Here is a 24,883-nt window from a genome sequence, read left to right as displayed (position 1 = left end):
GTATTGTGTTCAACTTCGACCTTTGAATCACATGTCAGGGGAATTCCACCTCCTACTGGAGAGCCATGGGCATAGACAGTGGCCATGGGTGTATAATACTTCTTTCACACTGATGACCCGGGTTACTGGGACCAGGGTTAGCTGTCTCGTGTTTAGCCCTTCTTTGCCAGTCAACACGGGTTTATATGGAACCCCCCCCCAGTAAAATAAAACAAACATCAAAACTATCCCATAATATAATTATAATAAGATAAAAGCCGAAATTATGATATAAAAAAATATTAAATATGAGAATAATAATAATATAATACACATTGGGCATGTGTAGACTGCCAAAAAATCCATTTAATCAGAAAGATGCAACTTAAAGTCTACCCCTTACATGTTAATTCTATAAAATAACACTATAAACATCGGTCGATTTTTTTTCTTTTTTTGATTCCGACACCTGAATGACGTTTTTGGTTTTGAAACAAATAACAGATATGCGGCCTTCATTTTCTAATTACAAATGAATTTGGCTTACAGATTATCCAATTATAGCCAGACCCTTAAGTTTCACAAGTTTTACAGTGTTAACAAAACTGAGGCCCCTGATTAGTCTAAATTAATAGTTGTATTCAATACATTTCTAACTTCGTGCATGGGTGTTTGGCATGCCTATGACATTTGAGCAATCTGAGTCCAATCTATTTTTGTCACAGCTTCTGGGTGAGGGTTGAACTACTTACAGAGCTGGCTTGTCGGACACCACTGTTGGCCTGTAATGGCTGCTTAGAACAGACTGGTTTGCTGAATTATCCAGGTAATATGCTATGAACGGCTCATTCGTCATTGATCAATTGATGACAAACATATTGTTCTGCACAGGCTTTTTGCACAGTGCAAGTGTGACGAATTTTGTTTAGAGATCTCATAGTCTGTTGTGTTCATTCTGTTCAGTTAATATTGGATGCAGAATGTTTAGAATATTATTCTAAATTGTTGTTGATCTAATTAGGTAAGAACAGGAAGGGCTGAAATAAATGTTGTTGTATGAGAATCATAAATGGATTGTAAACCTCCCACAGCCGCAGTGACTCTCCTAATGGACTTGAATGAGATCAGAGGGGGCAGACTGGATGTGATTGCAGAGGAAGCTGAGCACCAGGAGTTAAGCAGAGAGTTGACCGCTATGGCAGACAGAGGAGGGAGGGCGACCCGAGGAGTTTCCACCTTCCAGAGGTTTTCTATTGACACCAACGAGTCCCTTCGTTTTGAGCCCTGTGAGGACAGCCTTCCATCTCCCACTGGGGCGGAAGGACTTGATGACGATGTGTTTAAAGAGAGAGGAACCGAGGTGGGGGTGGGGACACTAACACATATTTGTCCCATCATGTATGAATGAAACATTTGATTTGATTTTCTTATTTTAATTGACCTCTGTTCAACCCCAATAGTTTCATTGGGATTTAACTATACATCCTATTATATCCCTAAAAATGACCGTGAATTCCACTTAATGACTGTGATCTAACATCTATAATTCCAGATTTCTTTGTAGCTAACTCCCAGAAAATAGAGCTGTCCACATGCAAGGCTTTATTTGCCAAGCCAAAGACGTGAGCAGAAAGTCCTGACAGCACAGGCTGAAAAAATGTTTATGTTACTGGTTTGAATTAAAAAGAGAAAGAAGTCTGACTTTCAGTTGTTTTCAGGGTGAGATTGTCACAATCAGGAATCGGTTGCAAGGGAAGGTTGCTGAGATGGAGAACTTTGCAGGTCATCTTGAGGAAATCTTTCTCACTGTGGAGGTAAATGTTGGTGAAACTGATTGTTGTAACGTGTTTTGACATTGATTTACCATTGTATGTCTGTGCGAGCATTTTGGGGATACTTTGTTATTATTATATTGGAGGACCTGAACTCACGAGCCAAACGCATCCATTTTATTCAGTGCCTCCTCGTGCTCTCCTGGTTTTTCTTTCCTTTCCATATTTTGTTGAATGCATAACACGTGTAAATCCCTAAGTATGATCATATAAATGTGTGTACAGGAGAATTTTGGCCGTCAGGAGCAGCACTTGGAGCAGCATTACAACGACGTGCTCCAGACGTTGTCTCAGCGATATGACGAGAGGGCGGCTGGACTGGAGGAAGAGAAGAAGGGCAAGCTGGAGGCCCTGTACAAGCAGCTGCTGGCTTGTGGCCGGGAGATGGATGCCTCCAAGGAGCTCATTGAGACAGCCCAGGAAGTCTACCGCAGCCAAGACAAGAGGCTTTTCCTAAAGGTGTCCTTGCTTGTGTTTAAGTGCAGATTACAGTTGTATACATTAGGTGTGTGTGTGTGTGTGTGTGTGTGTGTGTGGGGGGGGAATCAGCATAGTATCGCGATATCGGCAAGTATCGATCTATTATTATACATGTGTTGGTCAGTTTGTCTGCTTGACAATCCCATTTTGCAGAAATAAAATGGAAGTGAGATGGAGATAAAACAGATGTTCTCCTGTGGGGACATAATTTGAAATTGGGAAAAAAAAAAAAAAATTGAAGTTGGGGAGGTAATACATCGCAATTATATAAATATGATAAGAATATCGCAATATGTTTACTGTAAAATTGCAATAATATCGTATTGTGACATAAGTATCATGATGATATCGTATTGTGATTCGCCCGCCTAGTATACTGTACATGATAGATGACATCATCACAGCTGATGTGATTGTGGATATGAAATATTTTTAAGTGTTTCTACATTTATTAACTTTGTTCAATTGCTTTCTTTGGCCGTTATTGATAGGCAGTTATGCCCACCATAAAAAGGTAATTATGAAGCTGCTCAGTGAGTATGCCACATGGTGTGACGCTGCACTGGCCGTGACTGCAGTATGGTTTCAAAATACTAACCATTAATGGCAGAGGGCTGATAGTGTGTTTCCAGGTGTTTTTGCTTTCAGTCTCATACTAACATTGTGTAGGTTGACACATTTTGAGCATGAAATGAATTTAAGTCTGTACTCAAGGTCCACTTATTAGCTTTTTGCAGAGCATTGAGATATCTCAGTCTCCATGACAAATGAGAAAACTCCATCCACTGCAATACACCACAACATGCTCCAGGAAAAGCTAGTAAGTGGACCTTTAATTTTTTAAAGATTTCTTTGTCAAACTGAATACATTTTCAGTGACGCAAATGAACGGCATGACACAAGCTGCTAAATTACCCTAAATGTTAACTCTTCATTATTCACAGCTTGTTTTTCTTTCTCTTTTTGTGCTACACTAGAATCGAGGAGTTCGTCAAAGAGGAGGTTGACCTCACGTTGTCTACAAGTCTTGAGTTTAACACACCCCTTGCTGACCTGTCAGATGTCAAAACCATGATGGACTCCATCAACGTTGTCCCAGGTCTGATTTACAAACCGTTCCCACAATCCACGGATCAATGACTGTGTCGGTACAGCACACAGATGAAGGTTCATTTTCTTGTCCATATATGGCAGGATGTCTTTGACACATTGTTCTCTTGGACAGCTTAGACCAGCTAGCTTTGTGTTTTTATACACAGGGTGGCCGCCAGTGTGTCAATAATAGATTGATTCAACTTATAGATTAAACTTTATTGTCATTGTGCAGAGTACAAGTACAACGACAACGAAATGCAGAAGTGCCAAAAAGCAGAAAAGTATAGACCGGTGGTGACTAGGCAACACTAAATATATTGCAGTGTTACAAGAGCAGAATAAATATGGCTATGTAATATGAAAAATGTATGAACAACATGTACAGATATGTGCAATGTAGTAGCAGTGACATAAGTATATAGTATATAGTAGTAACAATAATATAGATATATGCAGTATATTAGCAGAATATATAATAAGAAAAACAGAATAAATATGGATATTCTGTATGAACCGTATAGACAGATATGTACAGTATGTACAGCTATGTGCAGTGTGGTAACATTATAAGAGTAGTAAGAATAAGTGTATGTGCAGGATGAATAGCATGAAGAGCAGTAGAATATGGCTATGTATAGGTGTAATTACAGTATGTACATTTGTAAATAAATAAATAGAACAGTATGGGTGGGATAGGGTAGTGCAAATTGTCCGGGGGGGTTAATAATCAAGTGATTTTTTCAGTACTGTCACCACCCATTTAGTGTTTTAAATTTGGAAGCGTAACACAATATTTATCAAGATTAGCAGCCAAGATAGACTAAGGTGATTAGACCCCATTGATTTGAGGCGTCTTCATTAAGCATTGGCCCACATGAAGATAGGAGATGGGAGTCTAGAATCACACCACGTAAAGCCAGCAGCTGGGTGATGGGAACTCTCTCAGTTGAATCTCCCTGAACATCCTGGAGGTAATTGTGTTGATGGGGAGATTTGTTTTAAGATTTTTTTTTTTTTTGTCATTTCAGGCCTTTTTTCGATAGGACAGATTAGACATGAAAGGGGAGAAAGAGGGGGAATGACATGCAGCAAAGGGCCGCAGCTCAGAAGTGAACAACATTCAACATCTTAGGGCTGATTCAACCAGAGGAACACGAGCGGAAAGATCATTGGTCAGACATGGTCAAATCAGAGGCGGAAGTGATGCGTTAGAGCAAGAAGAAATAGCCAAAATGCACCTGTAGAGGAATAAAGGGATACTGTGTGAGAGAAATGTTCTCCTTATTGAGCTTTCACCCAAGCTTACATCACTGTATTTTACACCTTCAGTAAAATTGATCTTACCCACTGCTTTATGGGTAAGAATAATAATAAATAGCAAAAAGGTGTCAGTGTTGTGTTTAAACTAGAACAAGCTGTCACTGCTATAGTAATGTTATCTTAGTGCCTTTGATGGTATGACTTGATGACAAAACTGGGTTAAAATGTTATTCCAATATAAAAACAGCTCCGTCTGCCCCGGTGATCAACCCCCAGATGCCCAACTCTGCCAGCCAGACGTCACTGCGTGTGTGCTGGAGCTTGTTCTCCGACGACACGGTGGAGTACTACGAGCTCTACTACAGACCGGTGCTGGAGGACACACCGGCAGACAGCGCCTGTGCACCACATGGTATAACACCGAGACACCGACTGCAGATTCACATTGCATTATAACACCATCTACTGTTGGAATAGTTATCTGTTGATGTGGGAATCTTTGATTTACTGGGAGGAGGAGGAGGAGGAGGAGGAGGATGTTGGCGACGATGCTTTGATCATTGCAGCCACAATTAGCCTAATTCTGTGCCGGGCCTTTCAGTAAGCAAGATCAACATTAAGGAGACCCACTGCACTGTGACAGATCTGCTGCCCAATGCTCAGTATGAACTCTGGGTGACTGCTACCAACACCACAGGCATCAGCCCAGCGAGCGAGAAGGCCTTATACGTGACGGGTAATGAACGTCGCACTCCTACAACGGCATGAGGCGTCCTTATAGTATAGTAGTTGTTCTGTTGTCTCAGGATGTCCCCTAAAATCACTTGTGTTCTCTATGTTGTAATCACTCCAGCCTTGTATGATTAATGTTGGAGAGAATAAAGTCTAAATGGTTGATTCCTCTCTCTCTCTCTCTCTCTCTCTCTAGTGCCGTCGCCTCCAGTGATCAAGCAGAGGGAGTGTACTAGCTGTCGAGAGGCTGCTCTGATCCGCTGGGAGTCAGGGAACCCCAACCCTGTAGACTCTTACACGGTGGAGCTCAGTGAGATGGGTACTGATGGTACAGACAGCGGTACTACGGAGTAAGAACTGTTAGAACAGACATACATTTCCTAAATTTCTGTCTGTCTGTCTGTCTGTCTGTCTGCACCTACAGTTGACAGATTCAAGTTAGAAACAAGCTCAAGATTGACTTGTGCTTTCCTTGAAATTCGTCATGTTTTTATGAGTTCGCACACAAAGGTAAACTATAAGAGCTCTGATGCTTCACTGGATTTGCAGAGCGTGAAAGACGCAGCCCCATGGTATTTATCTTCACTGGCCTGTCCATTTAATAAGGCCTTTGCTTCAATTCATCCATTACAAACAAGCCCTTGTGTGTGCTTGCCTAGGATTTTTGAGGTCCTATGGTTATAGAGCTGCTGAATCAAGACACACTCTGTCCTAGAAAATCTATTCTTAGCTTCTGCTCCTGCAGCACTGTCAGCCGCAGCTAGAATACCGTCCTCGCATTTGGGGTCACTTCACAAAGTCAAACCTTTCATTTGAATGGTCTGTTTTTTTTTCTTAGATAGAGGAGCCTAAACTGTATTCATTCCAATGGGTCGGTGGTCCAAATATGACAGAGTTCTTAGTTAAACACCCCATTTATCCACCTAAATTAAAAAATAAGAGACATGTTATTTCAAGGCATTACGCTCTGGTAGAGCTATGAAAATAAAAGCCTATTCAAAAAGTTGTCGTCATTGTGCATTTAGTATATTTAAAAAGGAAATGATATCAGCCTTCTGTCCCATTGGTTAATCCTCCAGGTCTATAGTAGCCGTGCCCAGCTGTCAGTGTCTGATCCAGCTGCAGACAGGACGCCGTTACCTCATCTCTGTGAGAGCAGTCAACATCGGCGGGCCCAGCGACAGGAGTGAAGTTATTACTGTCTCCACAACAGGTGAGAAGCAGTGGGATCAGCCTGTTCATGGTATTTTTGGCCAGTATTCAGATCATTTAAATATCATTACTGATTTATAACAAATATCCTGTTACACTTCCTGCATTCAGAACTTTTACTTAAGTAGAAGTAGGCTACAGAAGTATTAGCAACAAAATGTACTTAAAGCATAGGCAAAGTAGTAGTAGTCAAACAAGCCTCAGGTGTGGGTCTTGGTTCCCAGTTTGGGAATCTCTGGACATATAAGCGATATATGAGCTAATTTGAACTGCCTTATATATTGTTGGCAAGCTGGATGTAACAATGCATCATATTTTATTTACTTATGTTTTTCTTTTATAAAATCTGGATCTAAAAAAAAAAACTATTATAGCTGTTAAATAACTGTTGTGGAGGGAAAGTATAAAGTAGCATCAGATGGAAAAACAAGTACAAGTGCCTCAAATTTGTATTTAAATACTGTACTTCAAATCACTGCTTTTTGCACATTTTTATGTTGACTAAAATTTGTTTACCTGTGCAGGTACATTCTTCTACCTCCTGGAGGACACTGCCCATCCTTGCCTGTCCATCTCTGAAGACGGCTTCACCATTTTTTATGGAGATGAGGAGCTGCCAATTAGCGCTATGGCCTTAGATGATAACAACACCTTTACCAGGTAAAGCATACAATTGCTGCTCTTTGTGACAGATTTTATTATTACAAAACAAAAGTGTAATTAATTTTTTTTTAGTGTAATTCTGTCAAATAAGACTGGGTGTATGCACAGATGTGTAGCTGTCCTGGGGGACCTGATCCCAGTGCGAGGCCGGCATTACTGGGAAGTTGAGGTGGATGATGGGACGGAATTTAGGATCGGCGTTGCATCCGAAGACACAGAGAGGAACTCGTACCTCGGAGCCAACAACACCTCCTGGTGTATGAGACACATTCTCACCCCGTCCAGGTAACAGTGCACCATCTCTGTTATTTTTATAAACTTTAACCTGAAGACCCCAGCTGTCTCCATATTTTCTCTGGGATAGGTGTTAGTAGTACTTTTACAAAGCACTACTCCCAAATTAGGTTTCTGTTAGGAGTTTGACTACAGTCAAATTAATGTCCCATGATAAGATACTGAAACCTGAATTCCCTTGTTTGGTGTAGTAATAATTCTTTTCATATTTTGTCAGGTTTATCAACAAGTCAGTTTGTGTAACCTACGTTTTAACAAAGCACAAGGGTTAAGTAGCCTTGGTTTGCTGCTCATTCACTTGATGAAATGTACTTCTGGTACAAGCTGGTGAGAGATTTTTCAGCCAATCTGATACCACAATTAGCATGCTTATCCTCTGAGGGACTACTAACTCCATACATGGAAACTGGGCCAAGACTGTATGCATAGCCACCAACATTTGCCTTTCCTAAGCAAAAAATGATGCATCCCCTCAATGCAAAACTAAGCCCATTGAAGGTAGAAAAGCCCACTGAAGATGTTGCTTTTCTAAATGTTGCTATGGTAACAAAGCAGGACAGTTGAATGGTCACATTTAACAAATCATTCAGTTCAACATATCACACAAGACCTAAATGTGGTTTCCATTGTGGGTATCGTCTTGGTGATTATGCATACACGCACATTCCTCATTTTCTTTTATCTGCAGCCATTTCAAATCCTACTGCTGGCTCATGATTCAGCATCTGCTTTACCAATGGCTGACAGTGGGAACATGATCACATCAGGAGGAGAGGAAAAAGCTCTATATTAAGAACTTCTTTGCTTTATACAATCATAATGTTGCCGCTTTCTTCCCTTTAGGCATAAATATGAGTTTTTGCACAATGGCTGGAGTCCAGACCTGAGGATTACAGTAAACCCAGTGCGGATAGGAGTGGCACTGGACTACGAGAGGGGGACTCTGTCCTTTTTTAATGTGGATCTGGAACAACATCTACACACCTTCCACTGTCACTTTCGAAATTATGTCCACCCCTGCTTTGGCCTGGACAACCCAGGAGCTCTTACTGTACACAACGACATAGAGGCTCCCGAGTACACATTCATCTGACTCCAGCAATCTTTTCCAGGGCTGGAAGAAAGTGAAACTACTTTGGTTATTAATACTTATCAAAGTTCTGGTTGACAGCCCAAATAAAAAAATAAATAAAAAAAATTATAAAAACCTAAAAAAATCTGATGACATTCCCCAGCAATATAAAATGTGTGGAATCCAAAGACAATAAGAGGTTTTTAGGTGGTTTATTATAGTATTCCATGGGAACAGGCATACACCATTTTCCAAGATATGAAAAAAGTTAAACTGAATTTTACAATATGTATTTATAGCATCAGTAACTTGCAGCAGACCAAGTGTTCAAATTTAAAAAAAAAAAAAAAGAAATAAGGGGCTTGTTTTTGATTAACCAAAGAAGTTTGTTTTAAGAAATAATATTTATAAAGTATTCACATCTTTAAAAAAAAAAAAGGAAAAATCCACCCTGAATACTTCCACACTGTAAAACGTGAATATTTTGTTTAATAGAGATATATATTTTGCCAACAAAAAATGTCTCTGTATTTAAGAAACTGGTAAGTGCACGTTTTAGACTGAGACCCTTGGAATAAAAAAAAATAAAAATAAAAAAAAAAGGCTTCTATCACGACACCAATAACACAAGAAAGAAAGACACTGTAAAAAGGAATTTGTTTTTTAAAACCAAAACCTCAAACTTCCCTAATGAGCATGAAGCCACAAGATGTGCTGCATTTTAAGACATGTGGCTACAAACATATGCACAATGAAACTAGTTGGCAGATTATCAATATTTACAGTTGCTATAAAGTTGGGCATACATTTAAATATGCCCACCTTTGACTAAAACCAGCAGGTTCACACCCATTGTGCAAGAGGTTACAGAAAGGCATTCTGGGAGAAAAATAAAAACACTAACTGAAACGGAAGTACACAAAGCAAAACCTACAACAGGACAAGACAATTAAAACCTTTCTTCCTTAAGAGTCCAGGAAAGCACCAAACATCAGAAAGTGGGAATTCAAAGACCATACCAGTGTTTTTGGCATATTCAGCCGGTTTACTACAAATCATCTGTACTTTACATTAACGCTGTATAAAGATTGTCAACCTCCTCAGTGTATGAAGCTTGGTCATCTGTCTTTAAGTCCTAAAATGGATTTCAGTACATAAAAGTCATACCAGAAATGTCAACCAAGTGTCCCTAAAGCTGGATTTATGCTTCTGCGGGGGCTCTAAGCAGAGCTTTTATACTCGTGCATTGGTGTCTGGGTTAATCTCTATAGCAGGGAGACTAGCAGGGCCAGAGTGTGTGGTAGAGCGAGTGACTGATTAGCTTTGGGGCAAGTGCTAACTCTAGCGGCATAGTGGGAGAAACAAAGTGTCTCCCCTGTTCTTTCTGACCACGGTCAGGAATCTGTAGCAGGAAAAATTTACCCTCTTCTTGATTTCTTGTTTATGAAGAAGCAGGAAATGAGTAGGGGGAAATGTGACATTGTTGTGGTCTGCGTCTCTGTGACATGTAGCTACATTTTTAAGAGGTGCCCGTCAGGCTGCGGCGTAGGGTCCGTATCTCGAGGTACCTACGTACGTACCCACGCAGTAGATTTAGCACAGGAGCATAAATTGGCCTTAAGTGCCATACTGACATGAATGGAAAATTGTCTGCTTGCTTGGTAAGTGCTCATCAATACTAGATTTGTTATTTCAAGTAAATGGGGTAAAACACTGGTATAGTCCTAAAACAGTGTTTGAAAATGCAAGGGTGGATTTTTCCTTTTATTGGGGTTTGGGTTTGAGAACTATATTAATTTACTGAATGTAGACTTTGGGTCTGTGGGATTCCTGGACAGTGGGGATGGGGCGGGGCAGGGGTTATGAGTTATCTGTCTTACTGCTGTGTGTCCTCTCCTCCTCTTCATCGGAGGAGTCTCCTTCATAGGGCACAAGCCCCGATTCGTCCACTTTAGACTTCTTTTCGCACAGCTCCTCTTGAACACCTGCTAGGGCACAATAAAAATGGAGAGACAGAAAAGTAGAGAGAAGGTGGGGGAAATGGGGAGGGGATGATGACGACAAAGCGAGAAAAAACAAAAAGAAAACCCATTGAGGAGCCCCATGTTAGCGGTGGTTTTTGAGTTCGTTTGATCCACAGCCAGGGGAGGGAAGATATCAAATGAAACGGCAGCAGAGCACACATCCATAACAGGCAGGTCCAGGGACACATGTTGAGAGAGAGAACAAGGGAAAGACAAAAAACATATACAAGAAGAGTGTGTTAGTGGGATCTACCAGTGGAGAGATTCACACAGGTCTCCACTCCTCCCCCGTTCATGGCATGTGGGGGGAGATGCCATGTCATGCAACAGACACGTCTGAATACTCAGGCTCTCAGTAAATGTGGCGATAAAGAAATGCATACCCATTGAGGCGCCGATGCCAGGCAGACTGACTGGATCTGCTGCCATTGTGTCTCTCGGCCTTTTGCGTGCAACTGGGGCAGGAGCCACAAAGAGGGGTGGCGGTGGGGGCATCAGAATCCTGAAGAGAGAAAAAAATCAATATCTACACCACATTAGATTCAAGAAGAACAATATACAAGGGAAATTATATCTACCAACAGACCTTTCTACTACTTTCTCTTCTCCAACACTGGAGGCAGGAAGTGCAGACTCTTGATGAGCAGGCCACTCTGGAGATTTGCTAGTAGGCTAAACAGCAAAGTACAAAACATTTAACAATAAAAGAAAATGTTTGATCTATAGGAATTATAGTATGTAGTAACCTTATTTTTTTAAACATTTTATTTTCACATAAAATCAAAAATGTTTAAAAATAAAAATCACATTTTCAAATTATTTGAAAAAGGCTCCAATTTCATTTAAACCTCTAAAAGATATGTCTCATGACAAAAAGATAACGAAATTTGACAGAGCCTGAAATGCTTTCAGGGCTGACAGTTGATTTTGGCAATTTCCTAATAGTCAGAATTGCATCCAATTTCAGACTTAGTGACACAGCTTAAACCCATGTCTGTGATCAAACAACCCTGCTTAGCCTTGTATAACGACCATTTGTATTAAGGGTGGTAATTTGACGTTTATGTGACTCGCTACTCAACTAGTCTAAAAATAGACAAGAGCTACAGAGACAGCACACATGCATGCAGGACAAGCTGAAACTGACATTGATACTTTTCATTGAATCATTTCACAGAATATAAAACTGTAATCATACAATGTTTGTGGTTTAGCAGTGAGGATTAAAGCTTTTCCATTCTCTATGAATGGTGAAGACCAGACAGTTTAAAGCGTAACTCTCGCCAAAATGCAACCTAGGGTGTTTTTGTGAATGTACCCGAATCAAACTTTAGTTTAAAAGCATAATTAGGATGAAAACGCCACTTAAGATTTACGGTATTCTGGTTTTCGGTCAAATGGCCTTTTGAATGGGATTGCTAGGGGCACTACAATGGTAGCATCAAAATCGCTATTTTTAAAACACTAAGAAGGCTCACACTTTAGCTGTTGGTGTTTCTGGAGAGTAAAGATGAAAGCTCCTAAAGCTTAGTTCCATATAAATGCACGGATAATTAATTGTTTTGTCATTAGTCAAAAACAATATTGACCATGTAGTTGAAAAAGGAGCCTTGTATAAGAATGACATTTCCTCCTATGGAGTCTGTTCATTCATATTTGGAGATCGACACTTTTTGACTGGCGAGATGGTAGCGACCAGAAACAGCTAAAGTAAGTCGTTGAAAACTTTTTTTAGTAAACTCTGGGTACACAAACAATGTTCTCAGTGCTCGAGTTCGTGTGTAGAGCCCCTGGGGATACTTTGAGCAAAGTTTCATGTTGTGTTGAGCCTTCTTAGTGTTCTCAAAATAGCGATTTTGATGCAATCACTGTAGTGTCCCTAGCACTCCCATTCAAAAGGCCATTTGACCGGGGAAAAAAAAAAACATTAAAAAGTGGCGTTTCCGTCCTAATTATGCTTTTAAATGAAAGTTTGACTTGGGTGCATTCACAAAAACACCCTAGGTTGCATTTTGGCGAGAGTTACGCTTTAAACTGCTAGCCGTAACTCAAACAGGTAAATCATTGAGTAAAAGACATAATTGCCAGAATTATCTTTCAGTGATATGTACAGGTGTTGCTCTTCAGCTAACCTGTTCTTCCTGAGACCCCTCCTGGAAATGACGTCTGGGACTTCCTGGGTCAGGTGGGGTGCTTAAAGATCCTTCAGGCACCACGGTCTCACTGCTGCCAGGATGCTTAAGTAGAGCAAAACCAACACATAGACACTGATGCAGCAGCAGGATTTTAGAAAAGCCTAAAACTTCTTAAAAAGGTTGTTGCAACAGCGGTCATGTGTCCTTGCTGAAAGGAGCACAAAACATTAACATGAAGCTTGTTCGGCAGATTTAAACTTGTGCTGAAATTAGTAACTGGTCAATGTTTTAAATGATTGACTACGTAATGCCAATTAAATAATATAATATTGTTACTTAATATTTCAATATTTTACTTGCTTCATATCAAATATCTTTTTAAAATTTTACAGGTTAAAATCAATCAAAATGTTAAAAAAAAACTAACGTGAATGCTGAAAACAATTCGTGGTAGCCTTAATCTTTGGTAATTACCTGGACGAGATAAGGATGGGGTTTCCTAGGACACACCGGATACTGAACCATTGCCTGAGAAGATGGAGGGTTTGTCGACATGTTAGAATGACTTGGGGGACCATTTGCATTACTCCAATAACCACTGGCTCCTGAGTACGCTGAATATCCGCCAGCATACCCATTTGCTGGGTAGTTATACCAGGACCCCTGGCTAGAGTAATTGCTATTAGGTGGAAATCCATGTGCTGCGTATGCTGAAATGAAAGTATAGAATGTGGAGTTAATAGCATATATCACATGAATCAATAACGGTGTTTTGACAACTGTGATGTACTATTTCAACCTATTGTTAAAGGGATGGTTCGGAGTAAATTCACCCTAGGGTCCTTTGCACTATCTCGTAAATTACACCACTAATAACGCCCAGAATGGTACCAAACTTCTACACTAGTACAAATAGGTTCTGTACTCACTGGAAATTGCAATTGGCATTGGAAAGTTTGTAAGTACACCAGGAGTTTATTTAAATAACACTTTCCTGATGGCTGTACACATGACTGAGCAGAGGATTGTTGTGAGATAGTCAGACACAGTCACTTCAGACTCCTACAGCGTGAGTTAAAAGATAGGACAAGATGCCACCCAGTTGTATCTATCCCAGCTGGGGTATAAAAGCTAAAAAAGGTTCAATCCAGAGACCTTTCCATGATCTGCAGTTTTGCTACAATGACCCAGAGCTTCTACAACAGTGGCTTGTCGTTCTCAAAATGGACATCACAACGCCAGTCGAGACGCTAAAGAAGAAGCACTACCGTGTCTGTAGCGGGCATTTTAATGAAGACGACTTCCATTATCCCCAGTAAAGCCAAGGACCCAAAAAAGCTGACTAGAGCACAGCAGAAAAGGAACGCTATTCCATGAGTGGGGCCACAGGCCGCGGTAGCAGCAGAGAGTAGAAGCCAAGTGTTATTTAAATAAACTCCTGGTGTACTTACAAATGTTTTATGAGTACAGAACCTATTTGTACTACTGTAGAAGTTTGGTACCATTCCAGGCATTATTAGTGGGGTAATTTATGAGATACACCTTTGGTTCCATTAGCTCCTGCACTAAGCCATTAGGCTGATAGCTGAATGTTAGACCACAGGAAAAAAGCTTCTAGCGGGGCGTTTGGCTCGTGGTCAAGGTGCAAAGGACCCTAGGGTGAAGTTACTCCAAACCATCCCTTTAAGCCACTAAATACAAGGGATGATAAATTACGACAAGAAGAATGCAGCCAGCTAGTACCTGATATTTGGTCACCCTGTTGGAATTAGTTACAAGGCATAAAAGAATACTCACGTTGTGTTGAGCCAGTGGCTGTGTACATCGACGCCATACGGGCATTTTCATCCCTTACCTGGAGAACGAGAGTAAAACAAAAACTATATGAGAAACTTGATAACAATCCACAAAGGCTATGTTTATTTATTTTTAAACAGCCAAGTTGCATTGTGGGTAGGTGCAGAGCACTCAAAACCTATCTCTGGAGATCAGGTGGTTCACACTACCACTTTCACTTTAGGAGGTGGGTATCAGTGAAAACTAAACACTTCAGTAGTTTCACTTTCTTAAACCTCCCATTAGGCTAGGCATCATTTAATTCAGTTAAACTCACAACTTCATTTGTGGGGACAGTATCATGAACTTACAGTTTCCAGCAGACTCTCAGTGAGTTTCTTCGCGGACTCCAATCCAGCTGAATTTGGGTGGCTGTAACACACAACGGGTCAAATGTTAAATATGATTTAACAGAACTAAGAGCAAAAAGAAAGCAGTTTTAGCATTTATGTGCAATTGAAACAAAATAAAAACATACAACATGGGACTTCATTAATTCAGACAAACTTTTTTACACCAAGCATGTTAAGTCATGATCTGTTATGATTTAGGGAAAATGTTTTAGTAACTAAAATCAAATCCTCTTATTGTGGTTTCATTTTAAAATAAACATGGGTCTTGTTCGTAGCTCGTATAGTGACATTGTGTTTGCATATTTGTATATTATGTGCTTTAATACCCTCTATGTGACTGTGGGATCTCCCTGTGGGAACTCGAAAAGTTTGCCAAATGTGAGCATTTGAAATGAACATACCTGATGTAGACATAAAGAGGCTCAAAAGACTCTCGTTTTGATGCTTGTTCGATGTAGCCAGAACCTTTTCCCCTGAGAAAGACTCGAGCCCCCGTCTCTGCCTGGATGTGACTCAGGTACGAACCTCCAGGACCCTCAACCTTTTCATTCACGTTGAACGATGGCAACGCCTGGTCCAGACCCACAAAAATCTTTGTGTGCACAAAACTCTAAGGAGAAGGGAAAATGTGATTATTATTATGCCCTGCGTATTTAGGTTGTCTGTAATAAGTGTGATTAAAGGCAGAACGGCTTTGTAAGCAGATGCAGAAATCCAAGGTTTTTCCCTTTAGCCAGGGACGTTCTCTCTGCTACTTAATTTGGGAGGTGGGTATCGGTGCAGGCAACATGGTCTTCATTTGCCGCACTTTCTTAACCTCCATTTGTAAAATTATGACTCCTGACTGACACAGACAATCAACATTCAACACAAAAGACCTGAGCTGCATTATTAATTGTTTACAATATCTTTTTAATAAATAAAAAGGTTGAGGAAAAGAAGCACATTCAGAGCATTACACTTAGAGGAAATTCAATAAAAAAGCCTTTTTTTTTGCCAACACTAAATGGCAAACAAAAGCCAGACATTATCTCGTATTAAGTTGCTGTGGGCAAACTGGGCTTTTTCGGGAGGGGGGCTTGAAGAGACAGGCACTCCAACAGAGGGTCTCAGACAGAGGGTGAATACAGGTGCAGCCATGGGCAGTATGAGAAAAATACATTGTTTAAGGTTATGTAAACATGTTCTAGTTGAAACATGAAATACATGAACCTGAAAACAGTAGGGTTCATAATTGTACAGGTTTCACCACCATTTGTAGAGGGGTGAACTTCAACATAGACGTCATGTCTTGCCTACCCCTGAATGAGGAGCTGCAGGCCGATGTCCTGGCACTGAGGTTGTGTTGGGCATCCGTGGCACGGCTGGGGTAACAACAGGCCGAGGAGGCTGAGGGTAGAGTGTGAGCGGAGGCATTACAGGCATCTGTTGTCCTGATGCTGCTGAGGCCCTCAACAGGTCTTCAGAGATGATCTCCTTTATCCTCAGCACAGCCTCTGATTTTGCAGAAAGGTCAACAATGTTTGGACATCAGTCATAAAGAACAGGTATCGGAATGCTTATAACATTTGTTAATTACATTAGATGAAAACAATGCCAGACTCTGCATATTGAGAAGATTTTTTAAAAAGAGCTACTTACTATTGACCTGGCCATGGTTCTTTCCATGGACATGCAAATACAAAGGTCTTTGTCTAAAAGAAAGCAAATAAGAAATGACATGGACAACCCATAACTTCTGCACTCCTCCAAACATTTGTTCTTTTTCTTCCCAGTATCATTTTAACACTCAATCATTCCTGGCAAATGATTGATTACATTTTTATTGGATGGACCTTACACTCCTGGTAAATAAGTTGAGATGTCCTTGGTGAACAGTAAGCAAGGGTGTCACGATTTCGATTTTAAATTAAAATCGACAGAAATTAAATCAATCTCGAATTTCAAATAAAACAATTGAATAGTCAATGTCACGTCCGGTCGGCTTGTCAAGCGGAAAAAAACCCACACGTGTTGAAGTGCTGCTACGCTTAGCTACAGCCAGTCAAAAGATAGCATGGCAACTGCAGATGCAGTAGACCCATCGACAGAACTTGAACGCTTCTCTTTCAGTGAAGTCGCTGGTGTGGAAGTATTTTGGATTTTCCAGTGAGTTATGTTGACATGTTGTTTGTGTTGTTGACAAAAAAGCCAGTTTGCAAGCTCTGCTACGTGCGTGTACCATATTTTGTGCGTTACCATTGCACATTAGCCTAGCAGCTAGCAGAGTTTCCTTCTATTTATAGCTTAATCCCGACAAAACCGCACGGTTGAATTTAAGCCTGCATGCACATTTTGTAGCCTAAACGGAGCAGCTTATAATGGATATATTAGAGAGAGCAACACGTTAGTGGACTGCCAAGTCACCCTCTTGGCTATCTGTCTGCTCAGCTGCTAAAACCGCTGTGCTGGCTCGATGGTGTTTTAAGCCCCCAACCAAGCCTTCAAGGCAGCGCTGCGACCGTCGTCTTCAAGGCACCTAACCCTAACTATAGCCTAATCCTAGTGTCTTCCAGGCAGCACTGCCTGGAAGACGACGATGGGGGCATAAAACACCAAACACCGCTGTGCTGCAAAGCGTCTGCCCTCAACATTGTCGGCAATTTTTTTTTTTTTTTTTTTTTTACTTTGACAAATTGTCATGTTTCCAATTGACTGAAGATAGTTTTTTATTGTTACATTATGTTGTTAAATTTGACAATGTAGTGTGGTCATTGCAAATAAAGGTCAAATATTATATTGCATAAAAGTCTAAAAATGGCATAGCAACCTGTGCTTTAAAAATAAATGTGAAAATCGACAATCCAAATCAAACTGTGACCGTAGAATCGAAAATGTAACAAAGCGAGGATTTGGAGAATCGTGACACCCCTAATAATTGCAAAGATGTGTAGGTCATTGAAACAAATAATTCAAGTTATCCATTCTTATGAGATCAATTACTTTTAGAATATTACTTTTGCAGGAAAAAGATCATGTCTTAATTAGAGATGTCCCAAGTCAATTCTAAGGACAGGTGTGCCAAATAGGAGGCCACAGCAATTATTTCATACATTTTCATGTGTAAAAATAAGAATCAGATTGGACACGGTACAGATTTCCAGTATTAAAAGGAATCCGATTATCTTTGGACATCCCTAGTCTTAGTACATACCCTGCTTTTCCCTTTTCGGCGTCAGACATGTAATGACCTTTCGTTGAGACGATTGCCCCACTAAACTGTCGGATCTGAAAAAGGTAATGGGAAATTTGATTAAGACATAAGAGAGAGACTTGTAGAGAATTGTTGGTTGTCTATTTAAAAGTGGTTGAAGACCTTTCTTAAATTTATTTTACCTTAATTTAACCAAATAAGTCAACTGAGAGCCAATTCTCATTTACAAGGACGACCTGGCCAGAGGCAGCGACAGAAGCCAAGTCGACACAGAAAAACTATTTTAACTATATACAAACTATATTCAATTTTAACTAATGTGTGTCAAATCAACACTGCAATGCTCACTTTCCACTTACCTCCTCCTGTGTTTTGCCTTTAGTAAGAAGGTCCCTGCAAGTTAGCGGTACATCGTTTATGTCAACCTCTGTGACCACCATTTCTTCTGTAGTGGTTGGCACACACACACTTGGTGGGGTCTAAAAGATGTGAAATGACAAGGAAAACTGTAAGCCCTTTAATGATTGCATAAACAATTACACAGTTATTTGCTATAGCTTTTTAAATCATGTGCACCTTTGCAAGTAACGGTGGAGGAGTCAACAGCTTTCCTTTTGCCATTAACATGGCATTTATTTTAGCAGCCATGGCCGCAGCCATTTCAACTCCTCCCTGAGGTGCTGGCTTTTCTCCCGTTTGTGGTGGCTGTGAAACGGTGCTGTTTGAACCGGCAGTGCTGACAACTCCTGATAAAGAGACAGAGTGGGCTGCATTTTCACTACTCCTCTGCTGCCTCACATCTAAACTTTGTTTAGGCTGGGCTGTCTTATCCCATCGGCTGGAAAGGCACCTGAGAAAAGAAATACAACAACAAACAATTAAATAAGTATACTTAAAAAAATAAAATAAAAATGAATCACATTAACCACACCATTTTAACAACTACATAAAAAGTAAGATAGTGGACTTGCTTGCCATTTCAATCTTGAAGATGTGTTGAATCTTTAGAGTGGCAAAACATCTTCAAGATTAAAATGGCGCTGCATTTGCCTAAATAAGTTTAGTGGCAATAATTCGAGCTAACGTTAGATGATTGAGAGTCATCAGATCAGAAACAGGGTGGTCACAACGGTTGAAAAAAAAAAATGAAGGACACACTGCATTCTGTATGGTTCTTGTTCATTTACACCTTTTCACATTAATTTTAGAAAAAAAAAAAAAAAATGGGATACACTTCATTGAACATATATTTTAAAAGCACTGGTTATGTTTGTGGATGGCGGTTTGTTGCGACCAATCGTGTAACATTAAAAATGGTTTCACACAGCTGTGCAGCAATCGTGTTTTTGAAAGTGGTTCCTGCCGCCCGGCGGTTACCGCCAGAAGTTTAGCACGATAAATTCTGGGTGGCAAAGCAGAATCTGTGCGTGTCCACTCAGGCAGGCAAAAGGCTGATTTATGCTTCTGCGTCAAATCAATGGCGTACCCCCGCAGACCCCTCTGCGTCGCCGTGCACCTCCAAAAAAATGTTACTCCACGTTGAAGCGACGCAGACCTTGAGGACTGTGATTGGTCAACTCGTCCTGTGTGTTGATAGTCGGTGTTTCAAGCAGCCTACTGTGGGGAGTAGCAATGTGCTAGTTCACGGACATAAGCTTTGCAAATAAACTCAGACATATTTTGGTTACAATGACGGGGTTCTCTGTTTGTAAAGTGTCTATATGTCAGTAATGTTTTGAAATTAGTACTTCGCCAGCAAGCAGTATTTTGTGGGCAGTTTTGCTAAAGTTTGCTTGCTAACATAAACTGGCTGGCAGACACCTCGCAAATAACCTCAGACTTATTTTCTGGTTACAGTAACTAGGTCAATGGCTTTTCCTGTGTCTATTTCTCGATACTTTTTACAAAATCTAAGCAAGAAAAGACCAAACAAATACATAAAATAATATTTTAGCATGACAGTATAAGGGGTTTGCCATTCTGAGTACCATTCAGTGGTGAGCGACTCAGGAGACACCGAACTTCGAAGCCACACACCCCCTAGTGTTATGGAGGTGAAATGCACCGCGATGCCAAGCAACCCCGACGCAGAACTCCAAAAGCGTCATGTATTAAGAGAACTGGATACAGCGTTCGGCGGGATGCCCAGTTCATTCCAACGAGAGTGCTCAAAAGCGCATAAAGCAATCATGGAGCTTGGATCTTCCGCGTTGACTGGCCCAAGACGTCTTGATGGACATGCGCACTAGCAACAGTTTGTGTTTTCGTAGCAACCGGTAGCAACAGGCTCATTCATGAGCTTCTCTCTCGTGTCTGTTCTCTTAATACATCCATGGTATACGTGGCGAACTCATGAACTCGCCGTTTCATTGTATAAAATATTCACTAACGTTAAACATTGTGTTTCGATTGTTCCTGATCGTTTACATACTTATCTAAAACGATTGATGTATTTAGAGAACCAAGGAGATGTAATCCTTATGTTGTGCTACTAGTTAGCTACCAGCTAGCGCTAGCTACTAAGGTTAACCTGCAGTTTCGTGAACAGAACTTCTCTTAATACATCCATGCTAGCTACTGCTGATGTTAGCTACTAGCCGATAGCCCTGGCAGTTTGGGAAACGCTAATGACGTTACAGGCTTCACGGCATACGTACATCTAGGGCTGGGACGATTCGTCGACGTAATCGCATCAACACAAATAATTTGCGTCGACGCGTCACACGTAGAAAAATACATATCTGCCTCCAGCAACAGTGCAAGTATGGATTCCTCGCCAGTTCAACAACACGTTGAGAAAAAGGCTTGCACGCGGTCTTCTAAAGCATGGGAGTATTTTACTCTCAATGCCAACAACAACGCAAGTTCTGCTCACCTTTTTGCTCTGCTCCCTTTCCCTCCCAAGTAGAGTTTAGATTCTCTGCCCAAGTCTGAACTTGACCCACGGGCTGGGTCGAAACGATATGTCCCGCCACTATCCCCGGGCCGGGCCCTTGATCAAGTGTTTTTTTTAAATCATTACTTTATTTGCCTAATTAAGTGGGGATAAATCTATGCCTCTCCAGCTTCTCCCGTAGCTCTGGGTATATGTCCTGCACTGACTGGAGTGTGAGGTAAACTGTGCTAAAATTTTGTCTCCCCATCTGTAGCACTGTCTTCGATAATTGCATCCAGGCCAGATTGTTTCAGATATCTCACGAGTCCTTTATAACGTCAGTTATAACTAGAGGTATTGAAATTAATCAAATAATCAATGCATCGAATCGTGGACATGGACAATGCTGCATCAATAATCGGCAGGCTGATAATCGATTATTTCTGTTTACAATTTAATGTACAACTAACAACATTTCTGTTTACATATTCTGTTATGTTTTGTGCCATGTGCTCACTGCTGTAGTTTTATGTATTCAATTTATTTAGTATTAGAGCACTGCAGAATATTTTGTTTTTGAAGCTTAAAAAGCTATGAATTAAATATCCTATATGGCTTTAATAGAAACATTTATTTGACGCATCGTGTTGATATCGAATCAAAGACATAATTGTAATCGAATCGGGAGATCAGTTAAGATCCACACCTCTAGTTATAATTGCCCACGTATTAAAAAGTTGTCAGGTTAAAAATCGGGCCCGGGCTTGATTTTTTTGTGCCCTATCTAAGCTTTACTCCCAAGCATGTGCAATTATCAACATAGTGACACGAAATGTGTTCCCAGCAGTAGCCCAACGGTATGTTAGTCCGTTGATCTGGTTTATCATCATCATGAGTGACCCAATTGATTACAAACTGTTATATCAGACACTCTGCAGCTTGCCTTATGTTGGATTTATTTGATACATCCGATTTCATATGTTGCTATAATTGCACTTTTACTGTGAGATTAAAGGGAGAAGAACTTTGATGTTAAAGAGCTTACTACTACTACTACTACTACTACTACTACCCTACTACTGTTAAAAAAACAAATACAGGCTACTCTTTTTGCACTTGCTCTGTTTACTTTAATGTTTTTATTTTTGTATTCCTCCTGAAAGTGACTTTATTTTGTTGTTTGATAGATGGCCTACATCTGGCTTCGGGTTGCACTACAAATTCATTTTACTTGAACAGTGCAGTGTTAACATTTTTTAATAAATAGAGATTTGAACCTTATTGTAATTTGTTTTGTGTAAATTGTTAACAACTGAGCAATGGGAAAATAATTGCTAATTGAAAAATGAATCATTAGATTAAGCAAACATTTTTTTAGGTTAGTCGACTAATTGAAAAAAGAATCGCTAGATTAAATCGTTTAAAAAAGAATCGTTTGGGACAGCCCTACATACATCCCTCCGATATATCATAAGATATTACATGGATGTGTTATCCTATGTGAATAGCACATAGGATAACACATGGTGAATTACAGCCATTAGCTATATCCATTATTACAGCTACAGGACCTCGGGAGAACAGTCATCAGTTTGTGTGTGTATGTGTGTCCTGCAACGGGAATATTCTCTGGCTAGAGCGCAGAACAGCGCAGTTTGCATGGACAGAAGTGCATGCCTGAGCTTGTATTTTGGGTAAGCTGCGTTGCTTTGACATTGTGAAAAATAAAATAGAAACAAAATGTATCATCCTTTTTACCCATTATTATCAATCTAAATTAATCTACTGCGAAATATAGGAGACTTTGAGATTTTACGTCACATGCCCCAGTTAAAAACGCCCATGAGTTGAACGTCATTACTTACTGTAGTAACAGGGGACTGTGTCTTGCAACAACAAAGCAGTTGCTCTCGCAGTTCATCTCGCTTGTCTCTTTTACCTTGAAAAAAAGCTGCCTTCAGGTGCGGTTTGGAAATGTTAGTTTCCCCCGCCGCTGCGGCCACCACCGAAGCTTCAAATATTCGCTGTTGAAAAGTAACCTGACTCCGCCAGATGGATTGCTTTGCATTTGCTCGGCATTCCCATCTGGGAACTTTCCGTTGGAGAACTTTTGGGAAGGGGCAGAAATACTGGTTAGCTGATTGGATGAACCATCTGTCTATCACCTAGCCCGCCCCTGTTGCTGCAGGCAAAGCATAGCTCGTTAGCTCAGCATGCAAGCAACATGTCGGTAAAAGATATTTGCCGTTTGTGTAACGAGAATTTAGGAATAAAAGACACCATTTCAGGTTCCCGGACCATATTCCAAAAGAAGGATCCAAGAGGGGAAAAAAAGCACTAGCGAGCGGCTAACAGAATTAGGGCTACCGCTGTCTGAAAATACTGGTTAGCTGATTGGATAAACCATCTGTCTATCACAACCTAACCCACCTCAAAACCAACGCTGATTGGCCCGGTCATTTGGCTAACGGCTCCAAATTTTCTCTATCTCAAGATGCCAGACTGATCTGCGAGTGGATAATTGGAGCTTGCAAGATCAGGACGGTCTCACGAGGCTAGTTGAAAAGCACAGAAGATCAAAAACTGGTATTCGGTACAGCCCTAATATGTGCGCAGTGCAGGGCTACAAGGGCGGGCGCAGTCACGCGGGTCTGCTCGCGTCCATTATGCACGTTCATCATGCCTAGTTTAATAACTCTGGATTTGGCTACTAGTGAAAGTTAAAAATGTTAAAAACGTGATGTTTTAAACAATGACCCTTTAAGTGTTAAGTTGATGTACACCCAAAAAAAATATCCACTGAAATATAATAGTTTCTTTCGCCATGCAAAGTCTATGGGAAAAGTATTTCTGGGCCTGAGGGGTGCAGTTCCACGTTGGCTGCTAAGCCCATGGTTGCTTTAAGACATGGCGCTGTTCCTGGGGGCTTGGTCATGACACCCTTGATGCAGAAGCATACCACCGTTGGCCGCTAAGCCCATGGCTGCTTTAAGACATGACACTGTTCCTGAGGGCTTGGTCACGACGCCATAGCTACGGCGTGGAGCTGACGCTGAAGCATGAAGCATAAAACAGCCTTTACCGCCATGATAAAAACCGCTTCACCCTCTGCCGCCTTCCCCTTGTTGAAATGACTGGAGGCGAAGAGTTACCGCGCGGCACCGTAATAGCCCCCATAATAAGTTAACGTTACATTAAAAGTTAACGTTAAATGGTGTATTTTTAAAATGTCTTGTGTTGGTCAACTTTGTATTTTTGGCTAAGCTAACAACACAGTTTGTATGTTGTGCCCATGGTATCTTAACTGTTTATTGTTAGCTAACGTTAAGCCAACAACAGCCAGGCTGAGCTAACGTTAACTAACTTAACAAGTTAACGTTACACTCCTGTTTTGGACGCTTGTTTTACCAATACATCCATTTAAGACTTGAAGAATACAGTGTTTTAGTATTTTGATAACAAACATAACACACTATAGTCAGCCTCCACATAATGACTTGTACGCGCACAAGTGATAGCCCTCAAGCTAATTTTTGTTAGCAGGCCACAACAATGCTAGCTAGCTAGCTGGTGTATTAAACAGACAAACACGGTAACGTTAGCTAGCATTAGCTTGGCTGGCTAGCTTACTGTTCAGTGTAGTGTTCACTTGTATTACTAAAGTAACCATATTCATTTACAACAAACAAACCAAACGGATACTTACGGTGTTTGTCCAGTCATTCCCGAAGACATAGCACCACTCCAATAAATCAGCAGTTAAATTAGAACAGTTTCTAATGTAGTTGACGCTGAGCGACGGGAGCCATCGGTCTGCTCTCTCTGGCGATTTCTTCTGACGACTTGTC

The 24,883-nt window shown here is 40.7% G+C and overlaps 2 protein-coding genes across 4 annotated transcripts in view; one reads left to right on the top strand and one right to left on the bottom strand.

Moving 5' to 3' along the window:
* The window catches only part of fsd2 (fibronectin type III and SPRY domain containing 2), an 11,939-nt gene extending 1,165 nt beyond the window's left edge, over window positions 1-10,774 (top strand). Inside the window, exons 2-14 of the mRNA XM_028585047.1 lie at window positions 705-805; window positions 1,071-1,339; window positions 1,698-1,793; window positions 2,037-2,270; window positions 2,783-2,805; window positions 3,269-3,390; window positions 4,894-5,058; window positions 5,248-5,382; window positions 5,575-5,728; window positions 6,458-6,591; window positions 7,115-7,250; window positions 7,362-7,538; window positions 8,391-10,774. Coding sequence (XP_028440848.1) covers window positions 1,088-1,339; window positions 1,698-1,793; window positions 2,037-2,270; window positions 2,783-2,805; window positions 3,269-3,390; window positions 4,894-5,058; window positions 5,248-5,382; window positions 5,575-5,728; window positions 6,458-6,591; window positions 7,115-7,250; window positions 7,362-7,538; window positions 8,391-8,640 — 1,878 coding nt within the window. The 5' untranslated portion in view covers window positions 705-805; window positions 1,071-1,087 and the 3' untranslated portion in view covers window positions 8,641-10,774. The remainder of the gene's footprint in view (window positions 1-704; window positions 806-1,070; window positions 1,340-1,697; window positions 1,794-2,036; window positions 2,271-2,782; window positions 2,806-3,268; window positions 3,391-4,893; window positions 5,059-5,247; window positions 5,383-5,574; window positions 5,729-6,457; window positions 6,592-7,114; window positions 7,251-7,361; window positions 7,539-8,390) is intronic.
* Window positions 8,816-24,883, bottom strand: LOC114559974 (KH homology domain-containing protein 4). 3 transcript variants are annotated; one of them, XM_028585067.1, is made up of 14 exons: window positions 24,742-24,883; window positions 18,737-19,010; window positions 18,520-18,639; window positions 18,161-18,234; window positions 16,609-16,661; window positions 16,267-16,463; window positions 15,369-15,577; window positions 14,926-14,986; window positions 14,576-14,633; window positions 13,253-13,488; window positions 12,776-12,880; window positions 11,230-11,315; window positions 11,027-11,145; window positions 8,816-10,607 (listed from the first exon to the last, which is right to left on the bottom strand). In XM_028585067.1, the coding sequence occupies exons 1-14, from the start codon at window positions 24,768-24,770 to the stop codon at window positions 10,480-10,482; spliced, it is 1,749 nt and encodes a 582-aa protein (XP_028440868.1). In that variant the 5' UTR covers window positions 24,771-24,883; the 3' UTR covers window positions 8,816-10,479. The 3 variants fall into 3 exon arrangements, with proteins under 3 accessions (XP_028440868.1, XP_028440876.1, XP_028440859.1); XM_028585075.1 differs by having other exon boundaries at window positions 8,816-10,604; XM_028585058.1 differs by having other exon boundaries at window positions 10,520-11,145.

The sequence above is a fragment of the Perca flavescens genome, chromosome 1 (assembly GCF_004354835.1).
Source record: "Perca flavescens isolate YP-PL-M2 chromosome 1, PFLA_1.0, whole genome shotgun sequence".
Classification (NCBI taxonomy): Eukaryota; Metazoa; Chordata; class Actinopteri; order Perciformes; family Percidae; genus Perca; species Perca flavescens.
Note: the sequence above shows the minus strand (reverse complement) of the source record. Positions and strands in the feature narration are given on the sequence as shown.